We start from the raw sequence: 16,322 nt of genomic DNA, 5'->3' as shown, positions 1-16,322 counted from the left end.
CTGCTCCAAATCCTTTTTGAAATAAACACCACCTGTGATGCCTCTGTACTAGTAGCCATTTGAAGGGGTGACATGCAAAAGTAATTTAAAAGTAATTATTATTATTATTATTATTATTATTATTATCATTATTATTTGTGAGTGGTATAGCAATAGTTGTAATATTACGTCTGCTTGCACAGCACAGTTATTTTGAAGGTCTTTTTAACACCATTTTTCGGTCAAGTATTCCTGGGACACTGAACCACTGGAGCATGTGGGATTTCATTGACATAACCCCACTAAGCAGGAACACCGGAGCAAGAGATTTGATCGGCTAACCCCACTAAGCAGGAACACAGAAACAGAAAATAGTTCAGCTTTATTGCTGTGCTTGTGGTACTTCAGTGTTACATGGGACATTATCATGTGCAAATATAATAATATAAAAATGAGATTTGGAAGGCTATTGTTATAGTGTTACCAGGAATAAACAAAATTACATAATGGCATAAACAACACAGTCAGTGGGGATGACATCACATTGTTTAGCTGGATATTTCACTCAATTTCAATGTGTGTATCTGGAAAGACATTGGAACATTCGAAAGTCCTGCTGTGTTGTGCGAGGTGCACGTATCCCGCAGGACTCTATAATATAGGTCAGCAACACCTGCATACACCTGTTTTTAGGAACCTGCCTGGCCATAGGAGTTGCTGGCTTGGCTGTTAAAATGCTTATTGCAGTCACTGCTGAATGGGTGCACTGAGGCCACCACTGCCTATTACAATGGGAAAATTCTGGACTTCAAGCAACCTAAGTCTATGTGACACACACACACACACACACACACACACACACACACACACACACACACACACACACACACATATTTAGCACTAATATTCACTCCTTAGATATCTACAGCCGCTGACAAAAGTATTGTGAAATTTTAAGGCGCGGCAGGTTGGGAATGGCGACGGTAAATAAGCCTTTACATGTTAGCCATGGAGACCCAACTGAGAGCCAATGACAATAAAGCACAGGCATTTGGAAATCAGAGTAATAGAGGAGCTCAGACACACTGAAGCCATCATGCGTCACAAACATTATTTTCCACGGCCCTAGATAGCAATACTGACTCTAATAGACAGGGCAAAGCCAGAACGAGCTGATTAAGGTCACTGACAAACTCTTCTCAATTGAGTCTGTAGTACTTTTTCTCGTATAGAAACCATTTTTGCTTGACATTTTAATATCACGCATAGTTAATGAGATATTTTGCATATCTGAAGACATTAGCGAATATAAATGCATAATCAATAAATGTACTGATAATATGGCTGTAAGTAGATAACTGAATGGCTTTAAGTCCAGATAATATTCCAATTGTATGAAATAGAACAAATGATCATACAAAAATATGTTTTTAGGTGGAATATTGCAGTTACATTATGCAAATTAGGACACTTATACCTTTTTTCATTCATGTGCAAGTTCACCTTTACAAGAGCATCATGTCAAAGCAATTATGGATGTTTTTATGTAAATAGTGTAAATAGGCACTCTGCACATCATTTTGTGAGAGCTAATTTGCATATGGGTATCATTTTATTGACTAATTTGCATACAATAATGTCTGGGAAGAAATATACTTCTTGTTCATGCTGTGTTATAACTGCTCTTCCTCTCCAGTTGTCAAGTGTATACAATAATAGTAAATAGCATATACAGTAATAGTAAATATCCAAAATATTTACAGTATATCACACAGTTTAAAAAGTTATTTAGCATATCTTGACCAATAAGCACAAATAAAGGGTATGGATTGGCCCCCTTACGTTTGGGTGACATAATATAACAAAAATGCCAATGCAGACTCAAAACAAGCACAATATGTTAATTTTCATATTAAATATGCAAATGATCTACATGTAATTTGCTATGCGTGATATAAAAATGTCCTAAGCAGAAATGGATTCTACGCAAAAAAAGTGCTATAACTTCAATTTAGAAAAGTTTGGTAGCGACCTTAATCATATTGTTCTGGATTTTGCCCTGTCTGTACAGCTATAAGGATATATAATTGTATTTAGACAAGTTTCCCACTGTGGAATGTACAAGGACAGTAGTTCAAATCACCATATCTTAATGTTGATATCATTGTGGTTCATTGGCATGCAGTATGTCTGCATTCATTTCTGTTAAGGATTGGCATAGATAGCAGTAGGATTGGTTTCTGTTGTCTGTGCCTTTTGCTCTGTGAACTTGCACAAGCAAACTTGCTCATCACTGAAATACTGTAAAACCATTTTGAGACTCTCTGATCAGCTGGAGCAGTTTAATTTCTCTTTTGTTAAGAACAAGTTTCGGGAAATTACGACAATTTTCTTTGGGCTGTTTTCATATTGGGCTATAGGCCCGAGTTTCATTTGAAATTTCAAGTTGAAGTTCAAGTATTTATTTGCCATTTGCTCAAGTATAGTGTACAGGTGCATTGGAATGCTTGGGCAGATCACTCAGTCAATAAAAAAACTCTCATTAAAACCATGAATAAATAACAATACGATCAATAAATACAACACAGACGTTTACAGACGAGGCACAAAAAGTACTTCAAAAAGAAAAAAAAAACATTGTCTGATCACACCTACAGTGAACAGGAGCAGACTGCATGTTTTAGACAGGTGGAAGACCTGGAAGAAATGGCCTGAACATTGTTGTCAAACAGAAGACATTCCTGTATCCACCAGCACCATTTTGTTCAGGAATAGTTGTTGAATCATTTGGATCAGGTCTGCACTCACCCGGACTCGAACCCACAAACAGCAGCAACTTGGATTATCGGGAGTCGATCGTCGTACTAGCAATCAAGCTAGCGATCTCTGATGACAGCCTCTAAACTTTTACTATCCACATCAGCTCTTTTAATTCTTTTCATTAACTTTTATGAAATGAGTCTTGTTATTTTTCTCTGAAAGAACCCCAGCTGGTTGCTTGATTGATAGATGTTATTTTTTACCCACGGTAAAGTACTAAAGTAAAGTACCCCCCCCCCCCCCCCCCCCCCCGAAAAAAAAAAAAGACTAGGGCCTTGTAGAAAATCAATTTTACTGCTTTTCTTTTTAAGCTATTTTAAGCTATATGGTCATTGTAAGGGTCATATGCTATATCTTGTTTGCAGTCTTAGCTGTCCGTGCCCATATATGGGAAAGTATGATTTGAAATATATATACATATGATTATGGTTCTTATATCAACCTTTATGTGAAGGACCTGACTCTTTTGAGAGTTGAAACACATTCTTGCACTGAATAGCCTAAACTTCCTTATAGATAGGCTATATAACCGCTCACAAAAAGTAAGGAAACTTGACTTTGGCCCATTATATCTCCCCTTTAGTAATACCAACCAGTTTTGTTTTGTTTTGTTTTGTTTTCCTCATTTCTGTGGGAGAGTGCAATCGTCAATGCTTGAAGTAACAAAGGTGAATTCCAACAGCATAACAGGCCATTTTGGCACATTTTTCGTTGGCACTACTTACACGTTTGCTTGTGTTGCTCATTCCATGATTGCCCTATGCTTACAAGCTATACCTCATTGTAAAGGTGACAAATCAACGATAAAAATGATATGAAACACTTTACTGGTTGGTATTACTAAAAGGGAGATATAATGGGCCAAAGTCAAGTTTCCTTACTTTTTGTGAGCAGTTTATCTGTCTCAAATACTGTACCAGTCATGAAGATACTGTAATTATCTAGACAGCGCTCAGAAATGGATCACAATTCAAAGTAATCTGATACAGCTCTGAGATTGTGCCTTACTTTACTCAATAAAAACTAACTGCATTTTTAATGATATTACCTGAAATAACACAATTAAATAACATGATTTTTTGATATTTTCAAAAATGGATTTATAGCGTTTTGGAAAAGAGCTCTTCCTTTGTGACCTGAAACTAGATGAACTGCATGGTACAAAAAAAGTTATGAGAAATGCCTCATCAATCATACTACTGTCTTAAAAGTTGAAAACACAATTTCTTCCGTGTGAACTTCCTTGTAGTTTCAGGTAGCCTATCTTTCTCAAATACCAGTCATGAAGATAGTTATCAAGACAGTTGTGACCTCTCATGGCAGGAACACAATCTGGTTGTTAAGTCTGTCACCGACACAACAGCTCTTTCATCCAAAAACGTATACATTGTAGGCTACTAGCACAATCAGCCTGTTTTCACAACCTGTAAACCATCACCTCTGTTACTGTATAGTTAGGGCAAAACAATTCTTTCTCTGTAGCTGTGGAGTCTTATGCTATAATGAAGGGTAATGTCTAGTCCTCCACAAGAAATAGGACTTTTTAGTGTTTGAACCGCGTCGATAGCTCAAACGCTCAAAGAGAAGAGGCGTCTTAAAAAAAATGTCCAACGGATAACAATAGATGGCTTGCCTTGCAGCAAGCCCACGAAATGTGCATGTCCGAGGACCTGCAAGAGTGGGCTTGCACAAATGCTAACAATGCTAACCATGCTTACAATGCTAACCAGGTGATGATTTCTAGCAGTTATGCTAAAAATGCTAATGATGCTAACAATGCTATCTAAGCTAACAATGCTAACCAGGTTGATTAGCTAATGATTTCTAGCATTTATGCTAAAATGCTAACCATGCTAACTTAGCTAATGACTTCTGGTATGTCAACAATGCTTAAAAAAAGGCTGCAAAAAATATAAAAAAAACTAGAAATGTGCATGTCCGAGGACCTGCAAGAGTGGGCTTGCAAAAATGCTAACTGAGCTAACTATGTTAACCAGGTTGATCAGCGAACTTGGCTAATGATTTCTAGCAGTTATGCTAAAAATGCTAATTATTCTAACAATGCTATCTAAGCTAACAATGCTAAGCAGGTTGATTAGCTAACTTAGCTAATGAAGTCTATTATGTCAACAATGCTTAAAAAATAAGGCTGCAAAAAAAAAATATCAAAAAATAATTTCCCCATTAATTTCTATGGGACCGAAAACCCCACTCATTTCAATGGGGAAACGCCTCTGGTGGAGCATGGCAGAACTACAAGGGTCTAAAAACAGGAATACCGGAAAAATGACAACCGGCAGCCATCCGACATTAAGCAACCTACACCGGATCGGGCCTGATTTTTTAGTGTTTGAACCGCGTCGATAGCTCAAACGCTCTAGGAGAAGAGGCGTTCTCAAAAAACGTCCGACGGATAACAATATATGGGCTTGCCTTGCAGCAAGTCCACTATTGATTTCCCCATTCATTTCAATGGGAGAAAGGAAAAGAGGAGAAGAGGCGTTCTCAAAAAACGGGCTTACGGGAATATATATATTTTTTAATGTGCTTGCTTTGGAAGAACAATAGTGGGCCTTGCTTTGCAGCAAGCCCACTAACTAGAATAACCAGATTTGGAGAACTTACTGATCCAGGTAGGCATATGGCCGGTATAAGTAAAGGGCTCTGATTGGTGAACAGTAGGTTAGTGCCTCCTCCAGACTCTGCTTAAAAGTGTCACGGTGCTGGATGAGAGGAAACTTACCCCAGGAGGATAGAAGACTGCATCACCTGCAACTCCCTGAGATTAGGTAAAGCCCCATCTCCTAATACAGAAACTCAACCTAAACACACACATCACAACATAGCCTAGCCATTATTCTGCAGTGGCCTCATGCCTTAACACACAGTTTCTAATGTTTTATTAATTTCATTCATTTAGATGTGATATATCCAAGCCTGTTTCACACATTTCTACACTAATGTGTGTACATTTGTTTGTGTGTGTTACCCATTCATGACAGCTGTGTATGTTCAGCATGAAGACTTGCGGTTCTGTGCTGCTGTTGCTGTGGGCAGCTCTGGTTGTGGTTGCAGGAGAGAGTACAGATCAACCTACAATCAACACCTGCACCCAACAAACCTGCCAGCCTAACTTCGACACTGTGATGAGAGAGATGAGCACTGTTATGGCGGAGCAGAGAGTGGAGCTCAGATACACCAAGACACAAATGGAGGCCATGGAGAAGAAAGCAGAGACTATGGACGCCAGACTGAGAGCGTCTGAAAAGGCCGTCGAGGAGCAGAGAGCTCTAATTCAAGAGCTACAGGAGAAACAGGAGGAGCAAGCAGCAGCTGTGAGAGCTGTAGGAGGCAGTGTGAACATCACAGGCAGTCAGGTGGAGGAGCTGAGGAGGGAGAGAGAGCAAAGGAGGGTCTCTTTCTCTGCTTCACTGGTGGCATCTGGATCTGTAACTACAGGACCTTTTAACACAGACACTACCCTGGTCTACAGACACATCTACACCAACATAGGGAACGCCTACAACCCAAACACAGGTACTACAGAATGCATCGGCCTCTTTGCTTTCGGTGGTGGTAATCTCTGTGTTGGCCAAACCTCATCTGGATAATACAATATTATTAGTAATACTGTTTTATGTTCTATTATCACATAAGCACTATTTAACATTCCTCTTGCATGCAAAGGCAATCAAAATGCACATTACATGATATGCTAAATCAGTTTCAAATGACTCAAGAATTCTCCATTCTGATAGGTCAACCATCAGAATATTTGAAGGTCTATAATTACAGAAACAGCTGACCTCCAAGTTGTGCCCTTGGCTGTGTTTCATTAACAGCTGTGGAGGACTAGTTGTTAACCTACAGTATGTGTGTTCCCTTCCCTCTCTTTGTCCAGGTATATTCACAGCTCCAGTCAGAGGCATCTACCACTTTTATTTTGCCCTTCATGGTCACGGTCATGCCTCCGTCCCCAATGCCATCTCTCTGCGTAAAAATGGGGAGCTCATCGTCTACGCTTGGTGCCAGCAGGCTAGCTACAGTGTCAACCCCTCCAATGGCGTTTCCCTGCTACTGGAGGTGGGAGATGTGGTCTACCTGCAGCTGAGGCACGGCGCACGTGTGTTTGATAATACCAACCGTCACACCACTTTCTTGGGACACCTGCTCTTCACAGTGTGATCAGTGGAGAACCCGATACATCAGCCCAGTACCAGCCCATCCACACAGAGCCACATCTATTGACCAGTTAGATTACTCAGTGAGAGGAAACCTTACTTGTACTGTATTTCATCTCTATTTTAAATGAATGACCTACAGCATTCGGTGATGTTGTGTTTTTGCTTTATACTTGTTTACTTGGTTGTCACTCTTTGAAAGTTGCTCTTTGTATTAAACTGTGTATTGCCTCTTTCTTTGCGATGTATTATTTAGCGTTGTATCAGGAATTTGACTCCGGTTAATCTTGGCTCTCAAAGTGCAGCATTCAAACAAATAAAACATAAGAATAAAATGGGCAGGAAAAATATGGTTACTGCTGTATGTATAAGAATAAATACAGAATATACATTTGCAAATTAATAGACATTATGGGTGGTATAAGGTATGCAATTGTCCAGAGGGGGAGTGCAGCTGGGAATGTCCGCCTCCTTGTTGTCCCTGTCATGGTTGCCACGGTTGTGGACACCTCAACAGGCACAAGCACAACGCAATATACAATTGAAAAGATCTTCACACCATTTTGAAGATCTGCGAGATCTGTACGGTGAAATGAGTGACTACACCATATGTGTATTATTTTCAGTGTAATTGTACTGCTTTTGTTTTTAAGCTATTATCTTGGTCATTGTAAGGGTCATCTACACAGTATATACAGTATGCTATATCTTGTTTTGACAGTCTTACAGTAGCTGTCCATATATGCATGGGAAAGTATGATTTCTTATATCAACCTTTATGTCAAGGACCTGACTTTTGAAAGTTGAAACACATTCTTGCACTGAACAAACTTCCTGATAGGCTAACTGTCTCAAATACCAGTCATGAAGATGATTATCTAGACAGCACTCAGAAACTAGATGAACTGCACGGTACAAACAAAGTTATGAGAAATGCCTCATCAATCATAGTCTTACTTTCTTAAAAGTTGAAAACACAATTTCTTCCGTGTGAACTTCCTTGTAGTTTCAGGTAGCCTATCTTTCTCAAATACCAGTCATGAAGACAGTTATCAAGACAGTTGTGACCTCTTATGGCAGGAACACAATCTGGTTGTTAAGTCTGTCACTGACACAACAGCTCTTTCATCCAAAAACGTATAGCACAATCTGCATGTTTTCACAACCTGTAAACCATCACCTCTGTTAACTGTATGAGGGCAAAACAACTCTTGCCCTATAGCTGTGCAGTGATATGCTATAATGAAGGGTAATGTCTAGTCCCCCACAAGAAATAGGACTTCATGAGGTTGAAGCAGCAAGTACAGTAGAATGACAATTTTCTTAAAGGCTACTCTGAATAGTGGGATGATTCTCTTTTTTTTCTGTACAGTACATTTTGGCCTAGCTGAGACCCTGTAGATTCCCAGAGGATCAGAATAGTACTGGCATAGAGTTAAAGGGGCTGGATTATTATTATTTCTTTCTTTATACCAGGTTACAAGCATCTATGAACACACACACACACACACACACACACACACACACACACACACACAGTCACACACACACACACACACACACACACACACACAAATTAAAACTTCTCAGGTAATGATTTGCATATACCTCAAATGATGGGTATGAACACACGGCTTTATCCTCTGTAACTAGCTCCTGGGGATATGGAAAATAAGTGGTTGACTGAGCTGAACAACACATCACAAACATCACAAATTCAGATCACTACGCTGACTATAACTTTCACGGACAAGAAAGTCTATTCACAGTGTGTGATAGGCAAAATTAGTCAAGAGAAGATCTGCAAATCATTAAAGAGTGAGGAGCTGTGTTACTCAGAAATTACAGGTGGTGTGTATTTTGCTATTTTCCCGGAAAAAGGCTTTAGACACATGCGCCAGGAGAATCAGGACAACTGCAGGTGAGCTAACAGTGTTTTCTTTTTTCATTAAAGTTTTTCAGAGTAAAACCTTGTAGATAAAACTGTCATTAATTAACTTTTGTCACTTTATCTCTTTAGGGACAAAGAGTACAAGTTCCATCTAAAATGGAAGACCCTTACAACCAGACATCAGCATACATTACACCTACATATACCTACATACCAACACACACCCCCAATGGCACTCTACAGCCTGCACATTTGGAAGACATCGATTTCATAACTGACTGCTTGTGTTTCTCAGTTATGCTCCTTGGACTGTGCTTTGTTGTCTTTGGATTGTGCGTTCTTGTCAAAACTCGTCATTTTTCTCAAGTGTTTGTTATAAACCTGTTAATTTCTGATCTGATTCAAACTTCTGTCAGTTTAATTCGCATTTCTACAAAATTTCTGATTTCACAGGATTTCATAACTATCATTCGCTATTGCATGCATTACACATATTTAATCTACATTATTGGTGTGATGGTTAATATTTGCTTTATGGTGTTTATATCGGCTGAGAGATATGCAATGATCGCTCATCCTGTTTGGTATAGAAACAGCCACACGATCAGGACATCTGCTTATAGTCCAGTTGGGTAGCGCACATATTAGGCTATACCGATACGAAGGTGATAAAAGCACCACATTTTACATGAAGCTTCTTTAGGACCTCCTGAATGATTTCAGCCTAGGAGCCCAGCTGAAATATTGAAATTTAGTGTCAAATCACTTAAAAACAATATTTATGGTAAACGTTTTTTGTTTTTTTTCCCCCTCTTAAGTAAAACCTTTAGGGTAATGGCATTTTAAGACCACTGAATAAGTTTCCTTTTGTTAATTTGTGCCCAGGCCAGTAGGTCCTCCAAATTATAAGTGTAAAATAGTGCCAAGATACCTTATACCTAAAAAAAATCAAAAAGCCTTGTATAATATAGGCGGAATTATTCAAAAAGGCAGCAAAAATACTTAAATGTTCTTGATTGAAGAGATCTTGATTTTCTCAATTATTTTTCAATTAAACTAGGTCATTCATATTCTGCCCCTTATCATGAGCCAAACTCAAAGATCTAAGACTTTCTCTATACACAAAAAGGCTATTTCTCTCAGATATTTTTCACAAATCTGTCTAAATCTATGTAAGTGATCACTTCTCCTTTGCCAATTAATCCACCCACCTCATAGGTGTGGTACTGTATATCAAGATGCTGATTACACAGCATGATTATTGCACATGTGTACCTAAGGCCTCTCTGAAATATGCAGTTCCATGTCACAGCACAATGCCACAGATGTTGCAAGTGTCAAGGCAGAGTTCAATTGACATGCTGACTGCACGAATGTCCACCAGAGCTGTTGCCCGTGAATTGAATGTTCACTTCTCTACCATAAGTCATCTCCAAAGGAGAATAAGAGAATATGGCAGTACATCCAACCAGCCTCACAACCGCAGACCACGAGTAACAGTTGGCAATGATGGAGGGGTTATGGTATGGGCAGGAGTGTTTTATGGACGACGAACACAAGTGCCTTCTTTTGATGACATTTTCAATGCACAGAGATACCGTGACGAGATCCTGAGGCCCATTGTTGTGCCTTTCATCCACAACCATCACCTCATATTGGAGTGTGATAATGCACGGCCCCGTGTTGCAAGGATCTGTACACAATTCCTGGAAGCTGAAAACATCCCAGTTCTTGCATGGCCAGCATACTCACCGGACATGTCACCCATTGAGCATGTTTGGGATCGGCATTTATGACAGCATGTTCCAGATCCTGCCAATATCCAGCAACTTCTCACAGCCATTGAAGAGGAGTGGACCAACATTCCACAGGCCACAATCATCAACCTGATCAACTCTATGCAGAGGAGATGTGTTGCACTGTGTGAGGCATGTGATCTGTATCTGGTGATGGTCACACCAGATACTAACTAGTCAGATACCAGCCCCCCCCCCCCCCCCCCCCCACCCCCATCTCTCTGGAAGGACACAGTACGTACAAACGTACATGCTGAGTTGCAAGTTTGAGAGTACTGCTGTGACAAGAGGGGTGCTCCAGGGGTCTGTGTTAGGCCCTCTGTTGTTCATCATCTACCTCTTCCCACTTGGCACTATGGTGCAACATGGTGTTCAATTTCAGTGATATGCTGACGACACCCAGCTCTACTTTTCTACATAACCCACTTCCACCAGCTGTAATTACTGCCTGCCTCCATGATATCAACTTGACACAAAATTACCTGAAGCTGAATAGCAGGAAGACTGAGTTGCTAGTGGTTGGTTCCAAATCAGCTCTAGCTAAGATGGAACCTTTCACCATTTCTGTAGATGGCAGTACTTTCCCTTGCTCCAACCAGCTCAAGAGCATTGGTGTCATATACACAATACACTCTCATTTAGTGCACACATGTACAGTACTGTATGTCTCAAAGTGCCCTTTTCCATCTGAGGAACATTGCACAGCTTCGCCCAGTGCTCACCTAGCAGAGTGCAGAGGTCCGACCTTGTCAATGTGTATGTGACATCCCACCTTGAGTACTGTAATTCCATCTTGTCTGGAATCCCTAAAATACTCCACCATGTAACACCATTTCTTATGCAACTGCACTGGCTTCCAGTTGCCTACATAATACAATCATAATCCTGATTGTAGTTATCAAAATCCTGCTGCTGGCATACAAGTCCCTACACAATTATACCCCCACCTACCTCACTGACCTCCTGGAAGTTTACACCTTTGCCCACTTACTTAGATCCTCCTCAGCAGGCCTACTGCATGTCCCTAGTGTGAGTCTCAGCACCCTGGGAGAGAGGGCTTTCAGCTACTTCACCTCCAAGCTATGGATTTCGCTGCCTGACTACATCAGACACTGTGACTCAATAACTGGCTGTAATAGCAGACTTAAAATGATCTCTTCAGGATAGCTTATAGACAGACTGACTGACTTTTATTTTATTTTTTTATTCTAATTTTTATTTTTATAACTATGATTTGAACAACCTTTCTTGTTTGTGAAGTGGAAGGTGCTTTAAATAAATGTATTCTCATTATTATTACTAACAATAATATTTTAAAGTGGCCTTCTATTGTGGCCAGCCAAAGGCACACCTGTGCAATAACCATGCTGTGTAATCAGCATCTTGATATACCACACCTATGAGGTGGATGGATTATATTGGCAAAGGAGAAGTGCTCACTAACACAGATTTAACAGATTTGTGAACAATATTTGAGAGAAATAGCCCTTTTGTGTAAAGAGAAAGTCTTAAATCTTTGAGTTCAGCTCATGATAAATGGGGGCAGAAACAGAAGTGTTGTGTTTATCATTTTGTTCAGTGTATATGAATGACCTAGTTTAATTGAAAAATAAAAGAGAAAACCAAGATCTCTTAACATTTAAGTGTTTTTGCTGCCTTTTTAAATAATTCCGCCTATATTATACAGGGCTTTTTGAGTTTTTTTGAGGTATAAAGATATCTTGGCTCTCTATTTTACACTTACAATTTGGAGGACCTACTGGCCTGGGCACAAATTAACAAAAGGAAGCTTATTCAGTGGTCTTAAAATGCCAGTACCTTAAAAGGTTTTACAAAAACAAAAACAAAAAACGTTTACCATAAGTATTGCTTTTAAGTGATTTGACACTAAATTTCAATATTTCAGCTGGGCTCCTAGGCTGAAACCACTCAGGAGGTCCTAAAGAAACTTCATGTAAAATGTGGTGCTTTCATCACCTCCGTAACTGTATGGCCTAATATGTGCGCTATAATGATAATATAATAATAAATCAAATAAATTAAGATCATATTGCTAATATTTTGACATGTATTGAAGCTTTAGTTATGTAAAAGTTCATGAATATAAATAAACATATAAAATGTTAACTTTGGGATTGATTTGAACACTATATTGTGCAAGAACTTGAAAATCGCTGTGTTTTTAAGCATATTTCATTGATAATGATATATCTTTAATATGTCATGGGCAACCTGAATTTCTTTAGCTGTTGCAAGAAGAACAGCCGCTTATGTGCCTTTTTCAGAAGGGCCCAGGTGTTTAGGCCCCACTTCAGGTCACGGGAGATGGTTAGCCCTAGGAAGCGGAAGTACTCCGCAGTGGCCACTGGGGTGTTCCCCAGCATGAGGGGTGGGGGCGGGGCTGCGCTTCTCCTGAAATCCACCACCATCTCCACTGTTTTTAGGGCATTCAGCTCCAGATTGTTCAGGCTACACCAGCTTTGCAGCCGCTCAATCTCCCTCCTGTAGGCAGACTCATCCCCCCTGGATATGAGACCCACCAGGGTGGTGTCGTCTGCAAATTTCAGGAGCTTGACTGATGGGTCAAGAGAGGTGCAGCTGTTGGTGTGTAGAGGGTGAAGAGGGCGGGGGAGAGGACACAGCCCTGAGGAGAGCCCGTACTGGTGGACCTGGAGCTAGAGATGCAAGACCCCAGCTTCACCCGCTGGGTCCTGTTGGTGAGGAAGTCGGTTATCCACTTGCATGTGGAGACCGGAACCCGGAGCTGGAATAGCTGGCGCTCCAGGATGTGAGGCAGGATTGTATTAAAAGCCGAGCTGAAGTCCACAAACAGGATCCTGGCATAGGTCGCTGCAGTGTCCAGATGTTGTAAGATGTAATGCAGAGCCATATTCACAGCATCCTCTGTGGATCTGTTGGCTCTGTAGGCGAACTGCAGGGGATCCAGTGCAGGATCCGTGATGGACTTCAGGTGAGCCAGGACGAGGCGCTCCATCACCTTCTTGGCCACTGAGGTCAGAGCGGCGGGTCTGTAGTCATTCAGACCCGATACTTTGGCCTTCTTGGGGATGGGGATGATGGTCGCAGCCTTGAAGCATGCTGGAATGCGCTCCAGCTCCAGGGAGGTGTTGTAGATGTGAGTGAACACCGGGGCTAGCTGGTCCGCGCAATGCTTCAGGGCTGATGGTGATTCTTACCAGCACAACTCTTAAGCCAGGTAGATCCACTAATCAGTGAAATCACCTGTGCTGAGTGCACAGGCAGAACCTGTACATTTACACCAGGACTTTTAATTTCTGAAGCTCTCTGGGCAGAACCATAGACTGTAAAAAATATGGACAAAGCGTCTGTGACTTCACCAAAGATTTCTGAAGAACCGCTTGGGCAGAACACATGGAGTCACATTTGGTGCCCCCTGCTGTTAAGTCAAAGCAACTGCACATACTTTATGTGTATGTAGAGTTCAGAGGGGGGAAAACGTAGCCTATTATGCATAAATAGCCTATTCAGGACATTTGAATGCTATGAAAATAAAAATAACAATTGTGGAGAGGTGAAGCAGTGTGAAGCCATTGCTCCATGATTGACCACACAGACCAAGACACATGCATGACTTCATTGTGGATACTCCTCATATATACCATTACTCAGCCCAAGAACAGTCTTCCACCTGCTACGGTTATGGACCCATACAACAAACATGATAATAAATGATAGTTTTTATTTGTCAGATAAAAAAACACTTAAAAACAAAACAAAACAACCCTTTCTTATGAGTTGATATAGCATTAACATTTCTGACTGCATATACAGTATGTACATTACATCCCGTGTTCCCCATAAGTATTTTTAAACCTCAGAAGGATCACACACACTCCTTATGTTCTTTTAGAATAAAACAAACAACAATAGTCTAACAAAAGTCAAAAGCAACATTCAAATGTAATTACCCAAATGCCCTAAATATATGCCGACCTTTCTGTGAGTGCAGGTGATGTGGATCTTATTGAATACTACATTCCTGATGTGATTCCACTCTGGACTGACTCCTCACATGGGGAAGAGCAGGTGGCCAGAGAAGGTGGTGTGGTGGTTAGAACTATCACGCACCCAACTGTTGGGCCACAACTTCACATAGACCACATCTCCCACCTCCAGTAGCAGAGAGGCTCCATTAGATCCTTCTTCCTCGCCGCTTGTGTGATGACTGTAGGCAAGGACTATGTGCTCTCCATTTTTATGAAGGGACACTGCTGTAGGTGTTGATGCATGACCTTGACCGAATACAAACAAAACAAAGTTGTAAACCCCTCTGACTGGAGCTGTGAAAACACCTGTAACAGAGAATGTCACAATAAGAGAGAGAAAGAGAGGGAGGAGAAAGATCTTTGTTAACACTTTACATTACAGCCTGTGAAGTACACTGTACCTGGCACAAGAAAGAATAAATAAAAAGAGTAATAAAATAATTTCCAGCTGAGGGCATAAGGCTGCAGTGAGACATTAACTCTCAAACTGTGTTGTCACATTAATGTGCTTGGGTCAGGTGTACAGTGAGGCTCATAAATCATATTTTGGAAATTGATATTTATGCCTTTGTAAACAAATGAGTAGAAAGGACATCAGTTTTGTTTGTTTGTCACACACACACACACGCATGCACGCACGCACGCACGCACGCACGCACGCACGCACGCACGCACACACACACACACACACACACACACACTCTCTCTCATATATACACATGAGCTGCAAGAAGAGATATATGCATTTAATTAGCATGCATGGGTCAGCCCTATTTTTACTGAAAATTGTGAAGATTAGGCCTGATGTTCCCACAGCCCTATGTTCCCACAGTCCTATGTTCTCTCATATTTCTAATTTCAAAGATAGGGTTAGGGTTAGGTTTTGGGTTAGGGGTGTAAATGACAACCAAATTGGCAGAAATGGGGATAAAATCTAATGCAAATTGATGATAAAGCCCTTGGTGCTCCCCAACCCCTCTTTGTATCTATTATATATTTGTCTTTCTAATTTATACCTGGAGACTTGAGCACAATGAATCTCATTACGTATAAATTCTTTTTTATGAGTACATGACAATAAACTTGAATTTGAATTTGAACTTGAACTTGGAAATGTAATTTTCCTATCTGGAGTAGCCAGGCTCTGCCCTCCTTCTTCCCTGAACGATGACGTTGAGTTTGTGTGCTAGTCTGAGCATGACATACAGTACGTGACGACCAAACGTTAGCGATTGGATCCAGAGTGCCATTCAGTAAGTTGAAGTAACCCCCAGCATTTACATTTTGCAGAGGCTTTTATCCAAAGTGACTTATATACATTATATTACAAAGGCCATTCTCCCCAGACAACTCTGGGTTAAGTTCCTTTCTCAAGGGCACAATGTTAGAAGCCTGGAATTACAGTAAACGGACCCCAAACATTTGGAGTATATCCAGAATGAGACAAAAGAATACAAAGATACCATACACAGTAGAAGAGCAATACAACTCACTACTGTAATACCTGTGTTTGGGTTGTAGGCATTTCCTACATTAGTGAAGATGTGTCTGTAGACCAGGGGAGTTGCTACTGAAAAAGGTCCTGTATTTCCAAAACCAGATGCCAGCAGTGAGGCAGAGAAAGACA

At 40.5% G+C, this 16,322-nt stretch overlaps 1 protein-coding gene across 1 annotated transcript; it reads left to right on the top strand.

Annotated features, from left to right (window-relative positions):
* The first annotated feature begins 5,552 nt into the window (after positions 1-5,552).
* LOC134063947 (complement C1q-like protein 2) lies at positions 5,553-7,216 on the top strand. Its single transcript, XM_062519712.1, has 3 exons — positions 5,553-5,588; positions 5,816-6,336; positions 6,701-7,216. Exons 2-3 carry the CDS (start codon positions 5,817-5,819, stop codon positions 6,982-6,984), a joined length of 804 nt encoding a protein of 267 aa, XP_062375696.1. The 5' UTR covers positions 5,553-5,588; position 5,816; the 3' UTR covers positions 6,985-7,216.
* The last annotated feature ends 9,106 nt before the right edge of the window (positions 7,217-16,322 follow it).

Source organism: Sardina pilchardus, chromosome 18, assembly GCF_963854185.1.
Source record: "Sardina pilchardus chromosome 18, fSarPil1.1, whole genome shotgun sequence".
Classification (NCBI taxonomy): domain Eukaryota; kingdom Metazoa; phylum Chordata; class Actinopteri; order Clupeiformes; family Clupeidae; genus Sardina; species Sardina pilchardus.
Note: the sequence above shows the minus strand (reverse complement) of the source record. Positions and strands in the feature narration are given on the sequence as shown.